Source organism: Sabethes cyaneus, chromosome 3 (assembly GCF_943734655.1).
Source record: "Sabethes cyaneus chromosome 3, idSabCyanKW18_F2, whole genome shotgun sequence".
NCBI lineage: Eukaryota > Metazoa > Arthropoda > Insecta > Diptera > Culicidae > Sabethes > Sabethes cyaneus.
This window is the reverse complement of record NC_071355.1, coordinates 104,225,812-104,253,317: the sequence shown is the minus strand read 5'-3', so window position 1 is coordinate 104,253,317 and position 27,506 is coordinate 104,225,812. Positions and strand designations below refer to the sequence as shown.

The 27,506-nt window shown below is 39.7% G+C and overlaps 1 protein-coding gene across 2 annotated transcripts in view; it reads left to right on the top strand.

The window, feature by feature from the left end:
- The first annotated feature begins 11,089 nt into the window (after window positions 1-11,089).
- LOC128742369 (cytospin-A-like) overlaps window positions 11,090-27,506 on the top strand; it is a 193,267-nt gene continuing 176,850 nt past the window's right edge. For both annotated transcript variants that reach the window (XM_053838709.1, XM_053838708.1), the window contains exon 1: window positions 11,090-11,452. In XM_053838709.1, coding sequence (XP_053694684.1) covers window positions 11,361-11,452 — 92 coding nt within the window. In that variant the 5' untranslated portion in view covers window positions 11,090-11,360. The remainder of the gene's footprint in view (window positions 11,453-27,506) is intronic.

The following is a 27,506-nucleotide window of genomic DNA, read 5'->3' as shown; positions in this document are numbered from 1 at the left end:
ATCGAGAAGTGTACCCACTTGGTGGATAGGTGAACTAAAACTCCATTCGATAAGTAGTTGGCGCCGCAGTAAAAATGATGATACAGGGATACCTCGATATAAGACAATTTATAATTCCTAAAAGTTGTCTTATATCGAAATTGTCTTATATCGAAACATGGTTTTAAAAAAAAAATGCATTAGCGGTCGCCAGTTTTGCTCTGTGTTATGTGTTTATGGTTTTTGAACTATTTATTATTGTTTAAACTTAGTTTTTTACTTTTTGGGGTTATTTTGAAATAATGAACATCTTCATGGCACCGATTTCAGAATGGAAAATCAGCTCTGGTATCGTTATCAGCTATGTCAAAGGGATTTGTTTCGATATAAGACAAAATTGTCTTATATCGAATTGTCTTATATCGAGGTTGTTTTATAACGAGGCTGTCTTATATCGAGGTATACCTGTATTTTTATTTCAAGCTGTCAAAACACAGAAAACTAAAATCATCAGAAGCGAATTTGAATTTTTTTAAAATACGCGCTTTGGAATCAATCAAATGTTATGGTTGGGTTAGAAAATAACATCTAGCTTTTTACGCGCTATAATGGCGGACGCTACCAAGTAAACCATTTGGTTTGTATATTTCAATTGCAACTGAGATATACGAAATCATATCTGAACGAAAAAGTTATATTTCACGCCATATAAGAACATATATGTACCAAACTGGAGGCGATATACGTGAAAGAATTTTGACAACTATTTGTAATTCTATTTTGCGTAGTTTTTATAACACGCAACTAAATACTGCAATCGTCTATACTCCTTTATAATTCACAGTCATAAATTGTATATGAGGACACGCACGACTGCAAAACAACTTATTGTTTACTTCGGTTTGACATACTCTAATCATTATACAATTCCAATCTGAAATTGGCATGAAAACGATTTAATGTGAACTTTCTATTACGATTTTGTGTTATCTGGGTATAAATTGAGTTCGTAATATGCGAACAATCTTTTTGACAGCTCTGCATCCATCAAAACTGGGCACTCTTATCCTGTAAGGCAGTGTTGCTCTTTCTTTCGTTTACGTAAAAGAAGGAGGGCAATAGTTTTGTTTACATTTCGCACATTTTTGCTCTCCTTCTTTGGCGTAAATGAAAGAAAGAGCACGGTAGTGTTGCAAGAGAAGACTGCTAGGTTTGATGTATGCAGAGTTGTCAAAAAGATTGTTCGCATATTACGAACACAATTCATAGCGTCCGCCATTATAGCGCGTAAAAAGCTGGCCCTATCCAGCTTTTTACGCGCTATAATGGAGGACGCTGTAAATTGTGTTCGTAGTATGCGAACAATCTTTTTGACAACTCTACATACATCAAAACTGGGCACTCTTCTCCTGTACGGCAGTGTCGCTCTTTCTTTCGTTTACGCAAAAGTAGGAGAGCAATAGTTTTGTTTACATTTCGCACATTTTTGCTCTCCTTCTTTGGCGTAAACGAAAGAAAGAGCACGGTAGTGTTGCAAGAGAAGAGTGCCAGATTTGATGTATGCAGAGTTGTTAAAAAGATTGTTCGCATATTACAAACACAATTTATAGCGCGTAAAAAGCTGGATACGTATCCAGCTTTTTACGCGCTATAATGGCGGACGCTATAAATTGTGTTCGTAATATTCGAACAATCTTTTTGACAACTCTGCATCCATCAAAACTGGGCACTCTTCTCATTTACGGCAGTGTTGCTCTTTCTTTCGTTTACGTATGTATGCAGAGTTGTCAAAAAGATTGTTCGCATATTACAAACACAATTTATAGCGGCCAGCATTATAGCGCGTAAAAAGCTGGATACGTATCCAGCTTTTTACGCGCTATAATGGCGGACGCAATAAATTGTGTTCGTAATATTCGAACAATCTTTTTGACAACTCTGCATCCATCAAAACTGGGCACTCTTCTCATGTACGGCAGTGTTGCTCTTTCTTTCGTTTACGCAAAAGAAGGAGAGCAATAGTTTTGTTTACATTTCGCATATTTTTGCTCTCCTTCTTTGGCGTAAACGAAAGAAAGAGCACGGTAGTGTCGCAAGAGAAAAGTGCCAGATTTGATGTATGCAGAGTTGTCAAAAAGATTGTTCGCATATTACGAACACAATTTATAGCGGCCATCATTATAGCGCGTAAAAAGCTGGATACGCGGCGAAGTGTGCGTAAGATAAACGTCAGCAATCTCTGTGTGGTTTATACAGGTGTGGCAATGCTGGTAAAGTGGTGTTAGTGTAATGAAGAAATTTCATCATGGTGTGGGTGGAATCGTAAACCGATCAATCATGATCAAGCGTGACGTCAAACTCCAAAAACAAACCCCATTGTCCGACGCGGTTTGTTTTTGTAGTTTGATGTCGATTACTGATTTTTCGCTATTAATACCACAAAACGTCTTCTTCTTCCAAAAGTTTTCAAACCACATTGAGCTAAAGCTAGATTTTAAACTTGACGGAAAATATATCAAAACTATCAAAACATGGTACACTGAACCCCCGCTAATATGAAAAACACCTCGTTCAGACTGGGCGAGTTCATTTTTAATCTGAATATTTGGTTACTCTATTCATTTTCACATAAGCGCAAGACGCGCACCCTATGAACTTGTTGTTTTGATTTGACGAAAACAAACGTTTTGAAAACCTTTCAAACATGCGTGAATTCTAAACGTCCGGTTTGTAGAAGAGGTAATTGGCTCGGCAGTTTCGACTAAAATCGTTTATTTTGGGTGCTGGAGAGAGGTAAGTTCCATATGAGCTATATTGCCAAAGCTCTTGAGCAAGAGGAAACGCATTAAGTATTTTTGCTTTTTGACGTAGGACTACGTCTTACGGCAAGTTTTGAGATAGGGTGTCATTCCAAAAAATCGAAAAATGCGAGCGTCACGAAAAATGAAAGGTTTTGAGCACTAATAGCTCAGCGGTTTTCCGATCGATTTTCAATATTCTTACACCAATCGATCGGAAAATCTTCTAAGAATTGACCCAAATGAAGGAAAGTATGGATTCTTGAAGTTGAACTATTGAAAAATTGAAAATAATGAGCCTATGTTTTACCAGAATTCTCGCTTCGTGATTGGTTGGAAGATTCTTTGCGATGATCTAAACCTATACCAATTTGATATCTGTGCTTGGGAAGTAAGCCAAAACAAGTGACAAAGTTCCCTCATTTCAGCAAGATTTCTTAACACCGCGGTTAAACCTAGACCATTTTGATGTCCTTGCTTGGGAAGTACGCCAGAAAGAGTGACAAAGCCCCCTCGTGCCAACAGATTTCTTACGAACGCGATTAAACCTAGTCCAATTTGTTGTCTGTGTTAGGGAAGTGTGCCAGAAAAAGTGACACAAGCTCATTGTCCCAACAGATCGCAAATTCTTTACTGGGAGACGATTAAACCTCGGCGAATTTGATATCTGTGTTGGAAAAATGTGCTATAGCTGTAGTGTTCGGTCATAATACGACTCTGTATGAAGGTGAAATTAGTCATCATCAATTCTGCCAATTTCAAAAGCAGTTTTTTTGGTTGAAACAAAAATTCGGTTTATGAAAATATATTTGCTGTGTTCAGATTGGCAAGAAGAATGCAGTATATACATTTTTATAAACACAATCCCGAACTGCTTCCGAAATTGGACTTTCCGACGAAAAGTCAATGACTGCTAGTTTCCCGTGAATACGCATGCTTACCGTTTCATTAGAAGTGTATTGAAAAGATGTGCTGTTGATAAAATAGGATTGAATTGGTAAAATCCCTTCAACGTGGGGAACCATGGGTAATAAAAACAATATTTAATTCCAGTAAGGTAGCAGGAAAGCAATAGTTTGTGTTCTTGATTTTGTTAAATTGTTTTCAAATGCACAATCTTTTGAGAATTGAACGTATGCAATGTTACTACTTTGATAAATGTTACATACAACGCATGTAGCATGTATATATGTTGCATATAGCATGTATACATGAAGAATCGATTGATTACAAGCATGAATACATGCTACTATCACTACGAAGAGACTTACGTAGTCCTGCGTCACCTATATATGCGGTCGTGTCTTGTACACAACCCCTCTGATTTTTTTTTCAATTTACCCGGTCAACTTTAACCTCAATTGTGTATGACGCTTGATCGGTTTTTAATGTGAACGCATTCATACCACCGGGGTACAGATTAAAAATGGGAAAGATTTAAATTCATACCAACGGGGGTACACGGTATTGATGGTATCCAGCTTTTTACGCGCTATAATGGTGAATGCTATAAATTGTGTTCGTAATATGCGAACAATCTTTTTGACAACTCTGCATACATCAATCTGGCATTCTTCTCTTGCAACACTACCGTGCTCTTTCTTTCGTTTACGCCAAAGAAGGAAAGCAAAAATGTGCGAAATGTAAACAAAACGTTTTACGTTTTTCCACTCAACCAGCAAACAATCGCAGTGGCTTCCGTAGTAACCGCGCCTGCAATGAATGCCAAAACCTAACTTTTCCACTCAACTAACAAACAATTGTAGTGGCTTCCATAGTAACGCAATAACTATGCCTGCAGCCACCTTTTCGCGCGCTAGTAGGTACACTTTTGAAGTAGGACTACCACGGTGCTCCAAATAGCGTTATTATCAGAAAAAATTCTCCATAAAATCCGAGTATACCAGTCGATTTGTATTACTTTCCACCACCTTCAGTCAAAATTTTAAAAAAATCGTAGGCACAGTTTTGGAGAAACGGCCATTTAATGTCAAAAAAGGCGTAAATCTCGTAGAAAAAGACAAAATACATATACAATTGTGCTTATTTTATCACACAATGATTTGAAATAATCATACTGCTGTCATTATCATAAAAAGAACATAGTAGGCCTTGTTCTGCACTACAACAAAAGTTAATGTAAGATTAATTTTTTTGAGATAGAGTAAGGTGGGGCAAACGTCCGATTCAAGGATTTATCAGTGCCGATTCCGCATAATTTTACAACATTGATATGGACTTGACATACTTTGATAGCTTAAAGTCCATCGTATACATTTACTATTTACGAATCATAATTGCAGAGTTAAATGGAAATGCTCAATTAGTGCGGTTTGGATGTTTTATTTCGTAATACGGGAAACGCAATATAAACATAGTTGAAGCAGCATCTCACATTACTCAAGCATCTCTTTTGAAAATGCGGTGAGAAAAATTTACAAAAATATATTTCTATTTTATATAATTTAATCAAATCTCGCCAAGCTCTAAATGGCACAAAAGTGCAATTCAATTAGTGTATTAGCAAGTGCACTAATTTAATAAATTCAAACTTCGAACTTTTGCCTCGCGGTCAACGCATTTTTTCCGTGCTAATTTGGCAAAAGTGCGATACGGCACCTGATCAGAAAAATGATGATTTTTAATACTATTGCTCCAGAGGATTTATAGCTGAATGTAAAGATGTTGAGTTGTTACATCAATATTAAATATACTTTACTGTGCTTTATTTCATGAAAATTGAAGACAACTTTAAATGTCGCACTTACACCCCACCTTACTTTAACGGATAATCACGAAGAAAATCGTAGGAAAGTTTTACGAAAAATAAAAATGCCCACTAGCGTGGCAAAAGTTCGTTTGAATCCAATTCATAATTACCAACGCATTATTTACTTGTCCATGAGGGGTCAATCCCGGCGTAGTGGTTAGCATTCACGCCTCTCACGCTGAGGACCTGGGTTCAAATCCCAACCCCGCAGAAATCACGAATGACCCAAGCTGGTTAAAGTGACTATAATCTAACAAAAAAAAAACTTGTCCATGAATCGCACTTTTGCTCCGCCCGTGAATTGCATTTTTGCCCTACAAGACGTTTTAAGGGGTTTGATCAAATTATGGAAATAGAAATATATTTTGAGAATTTCTTTCACCGCATTTTTAAAAAAGGAGTGATGCGAAACGCTGCTGTAATGTTTCAACAAGCAATAGCTTCTATATCAATAGGAGCCGTATTTGCCATATAACGAAATATTACATCAAAACCGCTCCAAAGTAACATTTACACTTAATTCAGCAATTATGCTTCATAAACAACAAATGTTTACGATAGATTCAAGCTATCTCAGTATTCGACTATTCATATAAATGTGGTCAAATTACGGGCAATCTGCACTGATAAACCATTGAATCACACTTTTGCCCCTTTTTACTCTACACATATTCACAAATATGCAGTTAATTAAAGCAAAATTCATTAATATACGAGAAAAAATTGAAAAACTCCTTTTAATACTACAATATTTTATGTCTAAAGCTTGCCACTCACTAGAGTCCGAGCCAAAACGGCTTGTAGCCTTCTTTAGTGAGTGGCAAGCGACTTTACATAATAATTTATTATTATTATTCAAAACTCATTAAATCATTCATATTTCCATTATATTGCATGCAGCATATCTCAAAAATATTAAAATACTTCTACCGATATTTGGTACTCTTGTGCGCACTAAACAAGCGTATTTGTATAGCTATTGCGTCAATTTGCTTATGATTTATGCTCTTTTCATTTTAAAAGGGCATATCTCCAAAACCGTGCCTACGATTTTTTTTAAATTTCACCCAAATATAGTGGTAAGTGCTACAAATCGGCTGGTGTACTCAGATTTCATGGAGAATTTTTTTTGATAATAACGCTATTTGGAGCACCGTGACTACTTCTTTGATTTCTATATTGGGGTGCACTTTAGAAAAACGAAAAGGGAACATGTAACGAAAAGTGGTTATGGTTTGCACGCTTATAACTCAGTCATCCGTCAACAGATTCTAGAGATATTGGTATCAATCGATTGGAAATTTTTCAAAAAATCCATAACAATACGACAGATTCCATGTTTCCCAAACAGACGTTTAATAATTGAGAAAATATTAGACGGATATTCATTATTTCATTATTTTCATGTTTTTGCCTTCCCACGCTTCCCAATGCTTCCCAGCACAGATGACAGAAATATATACGAGATGAGCTATGGGTTAAGCTGACCTTTGACTGTATTTAATTTACGCTCTATAGAATCCGCTCGAAAATTGTTGAGCTTCAGTGGGTGCTGCTTGCTCGGAATAAGGCATCGAAGACATTCAAATTCACCAAGCAAGACGCCACCGAACGATATGGTTTTTGCTGCTATCAATACCCAGTAAAATCAATGGATCTTCCCTGCACGCCGTTAGAAGTAAATCGCCGCTAGCCACAATTGTGACGTTCCAAGGTTGGATGCATTTGTGAAAAAGGTTTTGAAATTAGCTGTCGAAAAGCTGGTCCAAACAAAAAGAACAGGCGCTTGCGATTTGTTCAAGGTTGAACGGACGAAAACAATTTATCTTTGCTAACTGCTGCAAAGGCGGCTCCGATTAAAGCTGTACTACTGGAGTAAATATGCGGGTGCCCCCGAACAAAAATCTACTAAGCCAATGAAAACCGTAGCAAAGGCACCGAAAGCCCCAGTCAAAGGAAATCGTTCCAGCGGAGAAGGTACCCGAAAAAAACTGTTGCCTAGATGTAAATTTCCTTGATTTGCATTACTAATATCTGGTAGAAAAAAATCAGTTCTTTTAAGAACTACTGAATAAAAGTATACGAAGCAGTTAAATTGATTTTTCTCACATTTTAAAGTGATGTTGGCAGTTTAGTATGAGCGTTCGAAGTACGAGCCGCTCAGAAATTACATGTTTAAACTGTATTAAGACAAACCTTCCGAAGAATATTTCTGAACAAAATTGTTCATATACCTACACATGCAAAATAATACGAATTTAAGATTTAAGATTCTTTCTAAAAACATGAAACGAGTAAGCCACACTATCTGGCAAAAGAAAACTGCGCCACTTCGTAATTCGAGACTAAGCGTTTAGTGAGAAAATCGAATTGCATCTTCATTTATATATTAGGCCCTAAAAAGGGCTAATTGTCGTATAGTTACAGAAGCCTGACCAGATTTTACTATAGGCCGGTATACTTTGGTACCTTCCGAGACGGCGCGCTTGGCAAACTCACCCGGCACAACCACACACAACTGTGAGTGCACGTCTGCCATGCCTAAAGAATCAGATTCTTTAGCTATGCCCGTTGCTGTGCCATCCCTGTCGGCATTAAATGAAAGAAAATTCGCTATGTGCGCGCAACGGTGCTGCCACCTTCCCAAGTTTGTTCTATTTGTGAAGGCGGTGCACAGGTTTGTTAAAGAGTGAAAAGGATAGACAAAACTTTGCACCAAATCTTCATAAACTTTCCATATGGCAGTTCCATGAGAGTACAAGAGATCGATTTGTGCTTACATAGCGAATAGCGTTGCTCTCCTAGTGGCGTGGCTTCTTCTTTTTCCTATCGCGCTTTGCGGCCTTTCCACTGGTTTTCGGTGGCATGAAGACGATGCTTCATATTAGGTTGCTCTGCAGAAACTGGTAGCTCTTCATTAAGGAAGCACCGGACACCGGTTTTGTTCAAACAATGTACGGAGTACGGTTTCGTTGTACCGCCTTTCTTTCGTGTCTATGATTCTCTGCCCTACGTTGATCCGCCTTTGTTACAACTTGCTGCCGTTTGCTCTGGTATATAATCAGAAGTAAGCCGGCGAACGGCATCATTTTCGCATTGGCATCGGTCGGTACGGTACAGAGCAGACAGCAGAGAGTTGCGGTTATATCTCCCTCACTGGACTCGGCAAACTGGTAAAACGCAGCGCAGCAGCGGATCATTGTTTGGTGTAGAGTGCGCCGAACGCGTTGGTACCGGAGCATCGATCTATTATCAGCTGTATTAGAATATTTGGTTGCGGGAGCGGAAGAGCTTCAATCAATAGAAAATGCTCTGTTCGGTAACCATTGTCACCATTGCCCTGGGAGGTGTTGTTTCAAACATTCAAGCCATTCTGCTGGCCGGATTTTCAACCACATAATTTACCACAACCCGTCCTTTTTAGGACGAAGGAATTTGTTTATGAAGAGATGAAAATTTTCTGTATACTAAATTTCTTTAATTAAATTTCCAAATGTCGCTGATTCTTAAAATCATGAAGAATTTCTTCTGATTTGATCTATAAAACGTTAAATATGTGGTGACTCACCATGCGGTCTTCTAACTCATGACGTTGCTTTAATTTTATTTTTGCTAAAAATTTTTGCCTTCCCACGCCAACGCTTCCCTAACACGGATGACAAAAATATAGAGGAGAAGAGCTGTGGATTAAATTCCCTTTGAATCAAAGGGATCAAAGTTTGATTGTATTTAATTTACACTCTATATAATCCGCTCGAAAATCGTTGAGCTTCAGCTGTTCTTCCCCGGAATAAGGCAACGAAGACATTCAAATTCACTAAGCGAGACGCCAATAAACCGAAGAGTCAACGGATCCTCGTTGCAAGCCGTCTAGAAGTATATCGCCGCCAGCTACAATTGTGACCTTTCAAGGTTGGACACATTCGTGAAAAAGGCTTTGAAGTTAGTTTTCAACAAGAGAAAGCTGGTCCAAACAAAGAACTGGCGCTTCCGGTTCGTTCGACTACCAAACTTGCTAGCGAGAAGCAAGATTACTAAGTCAATGAAGACCATAGCAAAGGCTTCGAAAACTCCAAAGCCAAAAGAAGTTCTAACGGAGAATGCTGTCCAAAAAAAGCTGCTGCCAAGCAGTGAATTTCTTCGATTTGTATTATTAACAGCTGGTAGAAAATGGTGGTTCTTTTAAGAACTACTGAATAAGTATATGAAGCAGTTGAATTGATTTTGCGAACGGCATCGTTTTCGCGTTGTTTGGGTTACAAATAATAATGAGAGTTACGATTTTATCTCCCTGTCCGACGCGGCAAAGGTGGTAAAACACGGCAGCAGCCGATTATGGTTTGGTGTGGAGTGGAAATTACGCCGACCGTGTTGGATTCGACACATCGATCTATTTAAAACAAAGCTGCCAGACTGGTGCAGTATTTTGCTTACGAATGATTAAATTGAAACTTTCATTCTTTACTTTGCTTGTTTATTATTTAGCTGCGAAAATAGTAAAACTTCTGCGACCTTGCCATTTCCAGCACACCACAGACGACCTTCATAGCGTAATGGCGAATTGCTGTAAATTACGGCATTACGAAACAAAATACAGATGCCAGCGGTCCAGTGCCAGTCCAGGCAGAATCGTAATCGTGTTCCCAACCTTCCTTAACAAAACAGCAGCGTGTCCATGATGTAGTCGAAAGAAATCATATCACATACACATGTGTATAAGGCTGCCTAGCGGAACCAGGGATGCCAGATTTTTGCAAAAAATAATCTGCATCTACCCGAAACTGTTCCAAATAATTCCCCAAATCTGCACCAACATGTATCACATGTAAGAACACAATTCTTTAATGCGCAACCTGAGTATCTATTGACTATCTAATATGAAATTCATACAAATATCACAGGCTTTAGCATTGGGAGACGAATTACACTACATTCGTAGTCCTACTTCAAGCCTGCGCCCGTGCCACTAGGCATGGACCCTTGTACTTTTTGACAATGTTTATTTGCTTTTGGGAACTCCGCTCACGTACGCTTGAAAGTTCTACAACAACAATCAAGGCTGGAGATATCAACTTGACATGAATAAAGTTGCCAAAGGCATGCTAACGTGTTTCGAAAGTTGTACCCACTAGCCGCCATTACGCACGCGAAAAGGTGGATTGAATACCAAAACCCTTCAGAAAGATTTACCCACCAGTCACCATGGTTGCTAGTAGAAAGCTGGATAGGTGTACATATTCGTAGTCCTACGCCAAGCATGCGTTTTTGTGCTGAGACACAGACTCTTCTACTTTTGTAGACAATATATAGTACTTTCCTCTAAATGTTGGTTGGTTTGGCAGAACCGATTTGATTTTTTTTTTAATCTGACAGTAAATCTAAATTGAAGCGTATGTGTAAAACCGGGTTCCATATTTATGCATGCACAAAATCCGTATCTGACATCGCACGCTGTTGTATAGTTCTACTGCCAGCTAACTGCCAGTGCCACCAATGTATTCGATGTATTCAGACGGGCAGGCAGTCACAGTGTGTGAGTAAACTTCGTACTGCTCGGTCGGGTTTAGTTTTGCGTTGCGTTATTCGGTTAAAATCTGCGATAAATTTCGTGATTCTTCAGTTACTGAAATGAGGGATTTTCTGTGTGCGCTAGTGATTGCAAATCAAGTTAAGAGCGCTTGTAATCATATCATGTAAATGCGTATGAAACGAGGCAAAAATTTGGATGAAAATTCTTTGTAATTGTGTAAGGAAGTTGGAAACCATAAGTGAAAGTGATTCACGAAGAGCAGTGCTAGAAAGAGAAATATAACATGTCAAAGTGGCTTAAGGGAAAAAAGAAAATTGCCTACGTTTTGAGTTTCACTCAAGCAAATTTGTGTTGCTTCTATGGTAAAAGTTTGTTGTATGTATGCAGTCGATGATCCCAATAATGATCGTAAGGCGGATAATTTTACGTCTAAGAACCAGTCTGTTTCGATTAGTGAAATAGTGTATGCCTAAGCACAATTATTCTGTTTTGTTCTACCTAAAAGTATTAAACATGTGACGTTTTTAATACTTTTAAAACTTATACGTTTCTGGAAAAAAATGCACGCTGTCGATCATGAATGACTATTTGCATGGATCTTTTTTCGACTCGTTTACGTACAGAAGAAATAGTACAGAAATATAATAGAAAATTTCTTTGCCCTAAAATAATTGTAAGCTCGTTTTTTAAACTAGCTATTAGATTAAACATATAAATATAAATCTGGTCCTCTTTACTGTAAAGCAAATATATCGGTAAAATAGTGGAATCCGTTGCAATAATTGAGCAGTCCGGTTGGTTAACATTTTCGTCATTTTCAACAATATTTACTTGGTGAATGACCAACTGCTTAAAACCAAATTAAAAATAAAAAAAAATTTCGTTTACAAAATCAAACAACAGTTTTTGACGCAAACTTCCACTTCTGTTTCGTGTGGTATCTAAACTATGGCCGGTTCATCTCTCTGACATTCAATTTTGATTCATTCGACTGCACTGCCTTAGCCAAATCAAGTTTGAAAAAATAATGTATGGATTTTCTTTATAAATTTGATTATTAAGAAGCAAAGGCTAGGTGCTACATTCCGTTATCGAAACTTGACCTTCTGTGTTTATACGACAGACTTCGCAGCCAGCTGTTTTGGGTGCAGGACAATTGCAGGGCCAGTTGCTACAATCCTATTGACTCTAACAGTCTCTCCCAGTCGGGATTCGAACATACGACGAATGGCTTTGATTATTATATGAAATTTGATTTGATATTATATGAAACTTAATTATTATACTTGTTAATTAATATAACAATCTTTCGGCAAGCTACAAAATATTCTATTAAAATGTAACACATTTGAGATTTCTTCTGCTGCTAATAGATTTTTTATGTTTTATAGAGAAAATATAGTACACTTCTCTTATAGCGAAATTGTGTTGTTTTTATTATTTTCATACGAAAATCTTTCATAACTCATTAAATATGCATTCTGGTGATAACCGGTATTCGGAGAAAATATATAATTTAACATACTGAATAAGTTTACAGAACATTTGAAAGCAATGAATGACCCTACGATAAAACTGAACCTTGTCGTGGTGTAGGGCTTTTTAACTAATCAGTAAATGAACAGCGGTCACGTTTACTTCTGAATGTGGGTATATATCAAAATACTTTTGGGATTTCAAGTGGGACTCGGGGTAAAAATTTACCAAATGTGATTGTTGCGTTGTTCAGAAAGTGCTTTTATTCCGTTTAAGAATAAGGCCAGTATGGGGATCTCTGACAATAGATGAAGTTTTCTGGGATTCATCCCTATTTATCACAACTGTCACAAATATCTCCGAAAAATGTCAGATTGATTGAGTTGGTCGGGGGTTTAGGGTTAGCAAGGATATGTAAGCGGGATACCAGATCCGATTGGATGCCGAAGGACCACTCTGTAATGATTACGGGTAATAGCACTTCTTAGGTAGCAGATGGGAAAATTAAGTCAATTCGTGTCGCGTGTTCGAGTTTCGGCTAGGCTGTGCTGCTAGATAGAGTAGGATTTTTGCACTGGCCTCGTGGCTGTCCTGAGCTCTGATGGCCGCCCGCGGGCTCTGTTTAAGCCCAGAGCTTTACAGCACTTTGGTCTCGAGGGTTGGAAGGCGGGCGAGTCTCTATATTTTGAAGCTTCTGTCGACTACCGCGAACGTCCAGCTTGTGCTGCGCTCAATTTGCTTTGTATCGTGGGAATGCCCGGGAATGTATCGTGGGAATGAATTAAATTTGCCCTGATAAGTTGATAACCACTAATGCTCCGAAATTTGTCTTACATATTGGTTCATTTGTGGTTGTTTGTGTTGGAAAACTGAAAGCGGGCGCGCGGTTGAAGACCGGTGTCAGGCGGGGCTGACGAATCCTCCACTTCTTCACTATACCACATATTGCAACTCGAGTGGTACAAAAAGTCCAAAGCACATTTACAAATTCGATCTATTATTTTTCTTCTCATCATCATTATTATCATCATCATCGTCATCATCATCATTATATTTAAAATATGACATTCCGGCCTTTGGCAGAGAGATCTTAGAGTCAGTTCGTGGAGTCCGCGCAGGGCCGAAACGCCTCCGCCTGCGGGTATAGGCGTGACGGCTATGCTTGGGGCTCTACCTGTGTTTTAGTGGGCGCCAGTGCCTGTCTCGTCAGATAGAACTGATGTTTGAGGTCTCCCTGACACTTTGTTGACATCACAAAAGTTTTAGACGCTATTAAGCGACCAGTTGGATAACCCGAAAAAAAGGAAAAAAAAAAGGAAAAGGAAAGAACATTTGAAAGCAATGAATGAATCGTGTACAAAGTTATTGAGCAAAGTCGAGTTTAAGTGCTTTTTCAACAAATCTTATTTCGCAACAGGAAGAGATAGATAGTTACTACAGTAGGTTGTCGAATTTGGCAACAAATGCGTGTCGCCTGTCGCGCGAGACCCTTTTTTAATATTAAAAAATTGAATTTAAGTGCGTTAGAAATTTTCGGGTAAATTTCTAATAGATCTAAGTGACAATGAGAGATTCTCTTCGTGTCTCCTCTCTTCCTCTTTTTACGGCGATCCTGATGCATTTTAACACATCAGCTTTGCATAAAACGGTTGCCGGAGTCACTAGTTAGCTAAATGTTTCGAAAATTTTCTTTTCTATGCATTTATGTAGCCGTGAAAGACGGAAGAGAGGAGACGCGAAGAGAATCTCCCATTGTTACTTAGATCTATTTGAAAATTTACCCGAGAATTGACTAAATGTTATTAATCAACGATTGTAACCTTTTCATGTTTACAAGATCCGTCAAGAGCTATCCGTGCGGCGCAAGTAAGTTTTTGGCGACCTGCGGTAAGACGTAGTCCTACGGCAATAAAAATATTGTTCGAAACATTCTATAACCGCAAGCTTTTTTTTCATGAACACGCTTAGGGCAATATTTTTTCGTCATTTAAAATATGTATGCGGAAACTGACTGATATTTAAGCATACTTTTGGAAATAAAATATATTGTGTTGCCAAAAACGGATACTTTTCTGGGCAAAATCGAACCATGCCAAATTCGAAATCCCACTGTATATTTAGCAAAGTTATGTTTACTTGGTGTTCTTCAGTTTTTCTTAAAATAATATTTTTGGATGCATTCAAAAACTTATGTCACCCTAATAGATAGATTCATGGACACCCTAATGATGTAAAAAGATACGCTGTATGTTATTAGGTTGTGAACGATTTCGCGAAATTTTTAACTTTTTGGTTAAAATTTGATAGCTCGATGGTTTTTCAAAAATAACCCTGCTCGGGAGCATGGTTAGTTTTGACAGTTCGATGGTTCGCTTCTGAGACTTACTTGCTTACTTATGTGTCCATGTCCACCGGTCCGGCAGAACAAAGGGGTGAAGTCAGAGATCTCCACTGCTGACGGTTACCCGCCATGGCTTTTACCTGTAGCCAGGACAGGTTCTCGTCTACAGCCCGGATGTCGTTGGCTAAGCTCCGTCGCCATGAGCCTCTGGGTCTGCCTCTCCTACGTTGTCCTTGTGGATTCCAGTCGAGTGCTTCTCTGCAAACGTCGTTCGCTCCTTTCCTCAAGGTGTGTCCGATACACTTCCACCTACATTCACGAATTTCTGTGGCTATCGGCTGTTGATGACACCGACGATGGAGTTCCTCATTGGATATCCAGTTATCAGGCCATCAGGCACGAATGATGTATCGCAGGCACCGGTTAATGAACACCTGCAGTTTTTGCGTTGTCTCCGCGGAGACGCACCACGTTTCGAAGGTATACAGCAGTACGGATTTAACGTTTGAATTAAAGATTCGGGTTTTCGTACGTAGAGTGATCTGGTTTGAGCGCCAAATGTTTCGCAGACCTGCAAAGGCACCCCTGGCCTTCCTTATCCGTGTGGCTATATCAGTCTTGGTACCACCATCGGGCGTTGTTTGGCTACCAAGATATAGAAAGGCGTCTACCTGTTCAACTGTGAAGTTGGTGGAAATGTCAGTGTTCACTACCACAGACTTAGTTTTCGCTACATTGACTGTAAGACCTGCTGCCTGGGAGCTCGCGGAGAGGTCATCTAACTTGCTCTGCATATCGTTTCGGCGTTGTGTGAGCAAGACAATGTCGTCGGCTAGGTCGCTTCTGGGAGCCAATGAGATATGCTACAGGTGAGGAAAGACCTTCGATGTGTTTCACTGATTTTTCCTTTAATTTTTTTTTCACCAATGTATGGATGTTTAACATATGACAAATTTGTTTATTCTACCCGAAATGAAGTGAGATAAATTTTATCTATCAAATAGGAGCAAATGAACTCCAAAAATTCATCCAATTCCAACCTGGACTGAATACAGAAACAGAACAGCTGTTACAAAAACTTATCTTCATCCTCACCTTATATATGCTCTCATTGAGTAAAACAACTATCAATCCATCAAGCCATTTTTTCATTAGAGATGTTTTAAGCGAGAAGAGGTTCACGCGCCTCTTAAAGAAGGCCAAATTATTATGCAGAAAACCATTTGTTTAAGAAATATATTTAATGCTTATGTTACAAATTTTTTTTTCCAATTAATTCATGTAAGTTACATGATGTAACACAAGTAACTTTCTAATGGTTTTAAAAGTATGCGTACAATCTGATTTCTGCTAATTAGTTTGTTGCTGAGAAGAATGTTTTATAGGATTTTTAAAGACTGCATAGCTTCTGCTACTCTCGCATCAAGCCAACTTTTCCCTCCGCAAGACGCTTCGATTAAAGAACATACGCCGCTCAAAGCAGGCGATGTATAAAGTGCTAATCAGACCGGTAGTCCTATTCTTCAGCTGACGAATTTCTTGCCGGTTCTCTTTGAGGTCGGGAGCCGGCACGCTGTTGTCGTTTGTAGGCACATCGAGGTCAACTTCCGTTGCGTCTCCTATTGCTATATCGCCGTTGAGGTGCTCATCGAAATACTGCTTCCATCTCTCGACGACCTCGCGCTCATTTGTGATTAGATCCCCTCCCTCATCCCTACACATGTCAGGTTTAGGTGTGTAGCCCTCACAAGTTTGGTTCACCTTCTCGTAAAACTTGCGCGTGCCATTAGCCCGGAATAATTGTTCCAGGTCTGTCCTCTTTCTGGCGCTTTTTCCTCCTCAGGATCATGGCCAACTAATTCCGCGCTTGTCGTTACTTGGCCTAATTCTCTCTCGTGGATATGCTTAGATAGTTTTTCCAAGCTCTTTTTTTCCTCTCTATGCCTCTTGTTGGCATTCCCCGTCACACCAATCATTTAGTGCACTCGAGATTTCCACTATGGGGCCGTGTACTAATTACGTAAGGCATCATGGGGGGAGGGGGGGTTCCGCGAAATCGTACAAAATCTTATTTGGGGGGGAGGGGGGCTTAATCATTTATTACGTAAGATTTTCACACACGAAAAAATTGTGAAAAAGTCACATTTTTAACAGCAACTTATGTTATTTGTTACAAAAATTTTTAAATTGATGAGGTAAGTTGTGAAGTATCGAAATCATTCATGCTGCAAGGAAATGCATAGCAACCTGATGAGTATTTTAGCCTTGTCCACTCAAGGAAACAGCCTTTGGCCTACTTGTTCCAGAGTCTCTGATGTCATCGGTTTATGCTATTATTTATAATTTATAATTTATTCGTATAATTCATAGGACAATTGGGGTCTAAATGAATACTTAAAAGTTACTTAATTGTTAGTATTTACGTTGTCGAGTGCACGAATTCGTTAGCGGTAAATACGTGATGGTTCGTCAAAAATAAAAAGGTCAGCAAAGCAGTTGAATTGTCTGATCATTGAAGCGATGGGAGAGTTGGCAGCATATTGCGTTGAATAGGAGTCTTCCTGTAGAATCATTCTGGGTCGTAAGACTGTTGAAGGTGCGTAGAGTCCGATTTACGATAGGATGTTCGGTGCATCATATTCGCCAGTTAAAAGCTTGCAGCCAAACAACGATTGCGAGACCTCTCTACGTCGACTTAGCGTGCTTAAACCCAACAGACGACAGCGGTCTTCGTACGGTGTTAAGTTTTGCTGATCCCTCCACGGAAGGTGACGAAGTGCATGTCGAACAAATTTTCGCTGTACGTTTTCCAGTCTGGCGGACCAGATAAACTCGTGCGGGTTCCAAACGATGCTCGCAAATTCCAGTGTTGACCGTACAATAGAGCAATAGAGAGCTTTGAAGCAGATCGGGTTATCGAATTCACCAGCAATCTTAAATATGAACCCAAGACTACGATTGGACTTGTCAACGATGGCAGAAATGTGGGACTTCATGGTGAGTTTCTCGTCAAGTAATACTCCAAGGTCCTTCACCTGTTCTACCCTATTCAATTTTGATCCGGAAATTTCGTAATCAAACTCTATTGCGCTTCTAGTGCGATGGAAACTGATGACGCAACATTTCTCCACACTCAGTAACAATTGATTCCTTACGCACCAGTCGCTTAACAAGTCCAGAAGCTTCTGCAACATTCTGCAGTCCTCGATTCTTCTGACTTCAAGATAAATTTTCAGATCATCAGCGAAGAAAAGCCTTCCATCTTCATTGAGTAGTAACGCTGCATCATTTATGTAGATACAGAATAGCAATGGTCCCAAATTGCTACCCTGTGGCACACCAGAATCATTTGTAAACGCGGCAGGCCGGCAGTTGCCAAGTTGTACGAAGAGTTGCCTATCCGTAAGGTAAGTTTCCAACCATCTGCACAATCTTGTGGTACACCCAAGTTTCTCCAACTTGCTTAAAAGAATAGTATGATTAACGGTATCAAAAGTGACTTTCAAATCAGTATAAACTGTATCCACTTGCGCTTTGGCGCTCATACTATTTATGCAGAACGATGTGAAATTCACCAAATTCGTTTCTACAGATTGCCCGGGATCATTCCAACATATTTCGTTGCAATTTCCTATCTCAATCCCGCAAGGCAGCCGCAATCCCTTATGATATCACGAGAAATATTTTTGTTTAAAAGTAGCTTACACAATTAATGTATAGCTGTACCAATGGAACAAGTGCTTGATAAGCTACTATACAACAAAAATGTTTCTTGGGATATATTGTAGACGCAACGCAGTGCCAATTCCAACATAAGACCATGTCGCGTGTCATCTAGAAGAGGCAAAGAAGTTCTTTGTATACTACTTGACGAGGACACGTTTTCAGACGATTTAGATTGGATCAATGCGAATTAAGTGAACGCTAGTGAGTTTCTGAGCATACACCAACATTTATTGACAACCTCAATGCTGAAATACGTTCTGTTCGTGAGGGGATTAAGGGATTTACAATAGATAATTGATATTATTTGTTTTTTTTATGAATTTGTTTGAACTTGGGTTTTTATGAACTTGTTTGAACTATGTTGACTGTTTCAATATTCTTTCAATGTCTATCTTTTTAAATAAAACTTGAATTTTGATGTTTCAAAAAATCTTACTAAGAATTTGTACGGGGGGGAGGGGGGATTGGCCAAAATCTTACAAAATCTTATATAGGGGGGAGGGGGGGTTCAAAAATGAGGAAAAAGGCCTTACGTAATTATTGCACGGTCCCTATTAGCACCGAGGTTGCGGCCTCGTTGATGGCCAAGCGTATCATACTCCATCCGTTTTCGAGGGTCGAAGCATCTAGCTCCACAGAAGAAGGCAGAGCTTCATCCAGTACGCGCGCGTAATTTTTGGCAACTGGCGGGATCCTTAACTGCCGAATGTTTAACCGAGAAGGGCGGCTTTGTCGCGAGGTATAAACTGTCGATAGCTTTGAGCGCACATGTACTGCTACTAGGTAATGGTCCGATATCCGTATCCCGTAGGGAGCGTACGTTGGTGATTTTCGAGGAAAACCGGCCCTCTATGAGAATATGGTCGGCTTGATTCGAAGTTCGTTGGTCAGGTTACCTCCAGGTGGCTTTGTGGATATCTTTGTGGGAAAAGAAAGTGCTTCTGATCAAATCTCGAGAAGCTGCAAAGTTGATGCATCGCTGGCCGTTGTCGTTCGTGTCGTGCCGGTGTGCAGGCTACGGGGCCCGATCACCGGTCTATACATTGCTTCCCTGCCGACCTGGGCGTTCATATCCCCGATCTTGAGGTCCCGTGGTGAGCAGTTGTACGTTGCCTTCAGCTGCGCATAGAACGCTCCCTTCTCGTCGTCGGGTCTACCTTTGTGTAGTCACCACCAACGAAACCGAGCGATCTGCAGTTCCAGGTACCAAGACTCCATACCATGTCCTTAATTCGTCGCCTTTGTCCATGCCGAATGTTCCGAGTAACAGAGAGCTGCATAGTTGAGAATCTTCACAGACTGTGAGAGATAGAAAACGATGTCGGTTATATTGTTATTCGAAGGCGCACACCAAAATATACTTGTGCTACTGTTTTAGCTTGGTGTAATGTTATTCTGCACTGGGCATAAAATAGACCCCACAGTGGTTCACAGCCTCTTACCTAGCAACTCCTACCCATACCTCCTCGTGGTATCAGCCGGGATACGAGCAACCTCGGTGGAGATCGGGTAACCAACCCCGGTGGAAACCAAGGTCGTATGCTGACAGGGGAGGAGGGCTCCTTCGAGCTACGTTGGCCCTCCGGCGATACTGTGGGGTTGGTTGCGGGCTTTGCAAGCCTGAACCACTAAAAAAACCAAAGCAGTGGACTCCGTAAGTAATAATAACTCTAATCGGAACTATCGGCAAAGACCCAGGCTACGAAAATGGACTAACGATTGGAAATTAGGAACATGGAACTGTCGGTCTCTAAATTCCCTCGGAAGTACCCACGTGCTTTCTAAAGAAGTGAAGAGCCGCAAGTTCGACATCGTAGCGCTGTGAGAGGTATGCTGCAAAGGAGCGATGGTACGTACGTATAGAGATGGTCATACCATCTACCAGAGCTGCGGCACTACACACGAGCTGGGCACAGTTTTTATAGTGATGGGCGAGATGCAGAAGCGGGTGATCGGGTGGTGGTCGATCAACCCCCGAATGTGCAGATTAAGAATCAAGGGCCGATTCTTCAATATAAGCATAATTGGCAACGCTGCTACCATGTCGGTTGACACAAAGTTTTTATCGTCCGCGTTTTAACATAAATTAGTCGTGTTTATTCACAAAAATAATTCATAATAATAGTCAGTTTTGCTAGTGATAACGCTATTTTCATTTACTAAGTGGTGTTTATGATGAAATTGTGTTAGAATAAAAGTACAGAGAGCAAATTTATTCCCCGTAATACGTTTCCAGAAGTGGTCCATTGTTTGAAGGCTGTGATTAGGCCGAAACTCGGCTTGCAGTTGTTGTTGTTGTTGCTGCTGTGTTATCTTGCCGCGGTTGTTGTGTGGAGTGAAAAAATCTACTGGTATTATTAAACCGAATTGAGTAGAAGTCAACTGTGAGTACACCTATAGACACACTTGTGATAACGCAGATCCTACCGAGAGCTTTTCGTGCTTCCCTTTGCCGCCCAAACGGCTACTTGACAAACGATTAGCAATTGTTGGAATTGTGTTGGATTCGCATTATGGTCTCGCTCGTACATTAACAGTTTGATATTTGTGATACCCACTGCCGCCCAAACGGTTACTTGATGAGCAAATATTTTGTTAGTGAATGCGCGGTTTAGTCTGGTAGGCTGGAAAGCAAACTTCAACGTTCGGCTTATAAGTAGCTGTTGAGTTTGGATCTCATTTGTAGTATTATTTTGAAAGTTTTACAGTGATACAGTACATACAAATACAGCCTCAACAAGACTGTTTTTGGATACGTCTCGATTTGCGTCTACGTAGAGTTGTATTATTCTAGTACTGCATTTCTTTCGACACACTTAGTTGGTTTCATTTTCATTCTTAAGTGGCATTCATAGACTTGTGTTAGTGTGTTGCATTGCTATCCAACTGTTTGTTTACTTTCCATATCTAGCTTACAAGTATCAGCATCAGCTTGCTTTTCGTTACTGTTTAGAATGAATGAAGAAATTATCTGCACTGCTTGCAAAAGTAAAGAAGCCGATAGCTCAAAAGTTCTAACGTGCATGTACTGCTTCTCGAGCATCCACTTTAAGTGTAAAAAAGTTGTAGGAGTCGCCGTTCGTCGTATGAAGGAAGTAGATTACTTTTGCACACCCGATTGTTCTGCGATCTATCAACGAATTGTTGTGATGCAGAACAGCAATAAAGCCCTGTTGTCTTCGCTTGCTGATGAGATGAAAGCAACCATTTCAGTCTCTGTTGCTAGAGAGCTACAATCAGTATCCATCGAGGTCAAGCAGATTATCGCCACAATTGAAAAATCGCAGGAGTTTTTATCCGCCAAATTTGATGAAATTGTTTCCGACTTTAAGGACCTTAAAATTGAAAATGAAAATTTGAAAGCTGAGATAGAGCGATTAAAAAACTCACAAACTCAACTACGAGGCACATTTTATAAGTTGGAAGCGAATGTCGATAGGTCTGACAAAGCTGCCTTGGAAAATAATATAGTGGTAAGAGGTATTCCTATAGTTCCCGATGAAAATATGCCGCAAATCATTAAAAAATTATTTCTCTATCTGGGATTGAGCGAAACCTTCCAAGCTGTGGTATCTGCAGAGCGGATTTTTACCAACAGTAAAAATGGTAATGCTATTGTTCCCATCAGAATCAAATTTCGTGATAGGAAATCAAAAGAGCTAGTTCTAAATAAGAAAAAACAAATTGCAAAATTACTATCGACCTCAATTGATACGAAATTCATTGTTGACAGAAAAGCAATGAATGTAACGATAAGCGATGAATTAACTCCGCTGTCACTTGAACTGCTTAAGGAACTTCGCGAGTCTCAAGAACTGCTAAATGTTAAGTTTATCTGGGTAGGGAGGGGTAGCGTCGTTCTGGTCAAAAAAGATGAAAATAGTAAGCCTGTAATGGTCAAAAACAGAGAAGAGCTAAGTCGTGTTATGAGTCACTTTATGAAATCTGCCCATGTGACAGAATCACTAATTGCTTCTGGTCATTCTCCTGTGCCCAAACGTAAGAAAAATGCATAATAATACATTCTACTATTGAGTGTGCTTCCTGTGTATGCTAAAACAAATACCTACCATTTATGATTTTAAATAATTATCATGATAATTTACATGAATTTAATAAAAAATGCAGTATGATTGACAAGAATGCTTTGAATGTGATTCAGTGGAATGTGAGAGGGATGAATGACTTTGGAAAATTTGATGAGATTATTTATTTTGTGAATGAATGTAGAGTGGTTGTTGATGTTATTGTTGTAGGTGAAACATGGATAAATAGAGAGAATAGTAACATTTATAACATTCCAGGTTATCGAGCATATTTCTCATGTCGTGAAAACTCTTCAGGTGGTTTGGCTGTATATGTTCGAAATTCATTAGAAAATAAACTGCTAGATAGCCAAACTACCAATGGCCTGCATTATGTCCAGTTAGAAATCAAGCATCTGGGCCATTCATACAATATTATGGGTGTTTATCGTCCGCCTTCGTACGACTACAGCGAGTTTCAGAAAACATTGGAAGGTTGGCTAACAGCTGCTACTACTTCCAAACCATTTTTCGTTATTGGTGATATGAATGTCCCAATTAATCTACAGAATAACAACGTAGTAGTCAGATACAAAACTTTGTTAGAATCATATGGCTATGTGTGCACAAATACGTTCACAACGCGTCCAAGAAGCAATAACATTCTGGATCATTTCATTTGTCCAATCGATCTTGCTGCTAAATTACAAAATCACACGATTTTCAGTGAAATTAGTGACCATCTACCTATCATTTCGTCTCTTCCTTTAAATAACGAGAAAAAACAACAAGAATTAAAAATCAACATAGTCGATCGAGTCAAGCTACAGCATAAATTTTCAATGTTTTTAGATGAATTTGCGATTAATGATGATATTGACGTTACTCTGAACACCCTAATTACAGCCTATAACAATCTTTTAAGTGAATGCACCAATTCCTTAATAAAAACTGTTAGAATAAAAGGTGAGCATTGTCCTTGGATGACCTATAGCCTCTGGAGATTGATTCAATTGAAAAATAATTACCTTGATAAAGTCAAAAGAAATCCAAATAACACACATCTTTGCGAAATGCTGTCTCATGTTTCGAAGAAGCTTAAAGTTGCCAAGAGACGGTGCAAAAAGGAATATTACGAAAATATACTTAATAGCTCGAGTCATTCTAATGTCTGGAAAAAGCTGAACGAAGTGTTTGGCCGAACAAAAACTAGTGAACAGATAAAACTGCGAATTGATGAAAAAGTACTAGATTCTGATCGCGAAGTTGCCGAAGTGTTCAACAGCTATTTTGCATCTATTGGAAACAACCTAGCAGTTACACTTCCAAAATCGAATTTTGATTTTTTGAAGCCTGTGAAATGTGTAAATAACTCGATTTTTCTCAGACCCGCCAGTGTCAACGAAGTCACAATCTTGATTAGTCAACTTGATATCAGGAAAAGTAGAGGGCATGATAATATACCAGCAGACTTAGTGAAAGCCAACTCAGCTCGGTTTTCTGAGATTATTGCGAATATTTTCAATAAAATAATAGAATCCGGGAATTATCCTAATATCTTAAAAATCGCCAAAGTTGTTCCAGTCTTTAAATCCGGTGATACTTGTGACCCCTCTAACTATCGTCCAATTTCAACGCTGTCAGTTCTGAACAAAATAATCGAAAAACTGTTAACAAACCGGCTTGTAAACTTTTTCTGTGCTAACAATATTTTGTACAAATTTCAGTATGGCTTCCGGGAAGGCTGCGGAACATCAACTGCTATTATAGAGCTAATCGATAAGTTAATCTATGAAATTGATCAAAAAAAAATCGTAGGTGGTTTATTCATCGACCTAAAAAAAGCATTTGACACCATAAATCACGAAATCTTACTAAAAAAGCTTGAGCGTTACGGAGTAAGAGGAGTCGCTAACGATTTGATTAAAAGCTATCTAACAGATCGGAAGCAATTTGTAGGCATAAACGGTGTTCATAGTACCTTGCGCCCGATTAATATCGGAGTTCCGCAAGGAAGCAATATAGGTCCCCTTTTATTCTTAATATTCATTAATGATATGGGAAATTTAAAGCTTCAAGGAATACCAAAACTTTTTGCGGATGATACAGCATTATTCTATCCTCGCAGTAATGTTCAGGCTATTGTAAATGCCATTGAATCGGATTTATCAACACTCACTGAATTTTTCAACGGTAATCAACTCTCTTTAAACTTGTCAAAAACAAAATACATGATTTTTCACTCGTCGCATAAAAAAATCTCCCAACATCCAGATCCATGCATCGGCAATCTGAATATCGAAAAAGTTACAACTTTTAAATATTTAGGGCTGCACTTAGACCCTTGTCTCTCTTGGGACACACACATTAAGCATGTATCGAGCAAAGTTTCGTCACTATGTGGTCTCATGAGAAGAGTGCGCAGCTTTGTGCCTCGTGAATCATTGCTTAAATTTTATTATGCATGCATCCATTCCATATTGCAATATTTAATTGCTGTCTGGGGCCACGCGGCAAAATCAAAACTCAAAAGAATCCAAACATTGCAAAACAGGTGCGTAAAAGTAATTTTTAACTTACCTCATTTATTTTCGACAAATTTGCTCTACTCAAGTTTAAATCACAAAATTTTACCCTTACTGGGACTGCGTGATTCTCAAACAATCATGTTTACACATAGCTCTCTACATAGCCCAAATTTTCACTGTAATATTGCCTTCACCTCTAGGGTTAATTATTCTCACACTAGACATGCAAATGAAATACTGAGAAGCAGAGCTTCTACGAACTTAGGCTTATCGCGTATCACAAATTATGGTCCTTTGAAGTATAATTCGATTCCAAACGAACTTAAGTCTATAACTAGTAATACTCTCATGAAAAGCAAGCTGAAGCAGTATCTATTAATGAATGTAAACGAATATATTATGTAATGTGTCAACCATTTTGTATATGTGGGTTTTTCTGGCTCCTGCTGGTTTTTTCCTACATCCTAATTATATCTTGTTTAACTAAATTTTGTTTTGTGCCATAAGCGTTATCACTAAATATTAAATACTTAATTTAGAATCCCTTCAAAGGAACTAATGTTCCATTGGGATTTCTCTTTGTCTTTCTTGTTGTAGTTTTATACTCCGCGTTGCGTTAATTTTTGTTAGTAGGTGTCCACTACCAGAGGGCTCTCGATATGAGCTCTTTGGTGTGGGGGTTAGTGGAGGGTAAAAAAAAAAGAAAAAAAAAAAAAAAAAAAAAAAAAAAAAATTAACGTGCACAGCCCTCACCTCGGAAGTACCGATGATGACAAAGACGAATTCTACGCGCAGTTGGGGCGTGAATACGACCGCTGCCCAAGACTGTCAAAATTATCATCGGGGACTGTAATGCTCAGGTTGGTCAGGAGGAGGAATTCAAACCGGTGATTGGACGGTTCAGCGCCCACCCGCAAACGAACGAAAACGGCCTAAGATTTGTCGACTTCGCCGCCTCCAAGAACATGGCCATACGTAGTACCTTCTTCCAGCATAACCTCTACCATCGGTACACCTGGAGATCACCCAACCAGACAGAATCACAAATCGACCACGTTCTGATAGATGGTCGGCACTTTTCAGACATTATCGACGTCAGAACCTATCCGGGCGCTAACATTACCTAGTGATGGTAAGGATACGTCAAAAACTATCTGTTGTGAACAACATACGATACCGCCGCCCGCCACGGTATAATCTAGCGCGACTGAAGCAACCGGAGGTCGCCGAAAACTACGCGTTATCTCTCGAAACCGCACTGCCGGAAGAGGGTGAGCTGGATGAAGCCCCTCTTGAGGACTGTTGGAATGCCGTGAAAACAGCCATTAACAGCGTAGCGGAGAACGTCCTAGGCCGTGTGGCACCGAATCGACGTAACGAATGGTTTGACGAGGAATGCCAGCTGATATTGGCTGAGAAGAACGCAGCGCGGGTACAAATACTGCGTAGTGCCACCCGTCAGAATGTGGAGCGATACAAACAGAAGCGGAGGCAACAAACCAGACTCTTCAAGCAGAAGAAGCGCCACCAAGAGGAGAAGGAGTGCGAAGAACTTGAACAGCTGTACCGCTTTCACGACACACGGAAGTCCTATCAAAGACTCAACGGATCTTGCAAAGGCTTCGTGCCGCAAGCCGAAAGGTGGAAGCAGCACTACAATGAACACCTGAATGGCGTGTAGGCGGAAGACCATGATAGCGGAGGAAGTGACCACATTGGTGCAGCAAGCGACGAAGATGTGCCAGCCCCATCGATAAGGGAAGTTAAAGAAGCCATCCAGCGGCTAAAGAATAACAAAGCAGTGGGAAAGGATGGCATTGGAGCGAAACTTATTAAAATGAGCCGGACAACTTGGCCGGCTGTCTGCATTAAGATTTGGGATACGGAACAACTACCGGAGGAGTGGAAAGACAGGATTATCTGCCCCATCTACAAAAAGGCGATAAGCTGGATTGTGGGAACTACCGAGCGATCACTATCCTGAATGCCGCCTACAAAGTGCCGTCCCAAATCATCTTCCATCGACTATCGCCGATAGCCAATAGATTTGTGGGAAGTTACAAGGCCGGCTTCATGGAGGGTCGGTCTACATCGGACCAAATCTTCACCTTGCTGCAGATCCTCCAGAAGTGCCGCGAATTCCGAGTCCCCACGCACTACCTATTCATCGATTTCAAAGCCGCATATGATAGCATAAACCGACAAGAGCTATGGAAAATGTTAGACGAAAACAGCTTTCCGGCTAAGCTTACTAGACTTATCATGGCTACGATGGATGGGATCCAGTGCTGTGTGAGAATCTCGGGTGGATTGTCGGACCCATTCGAATCTCG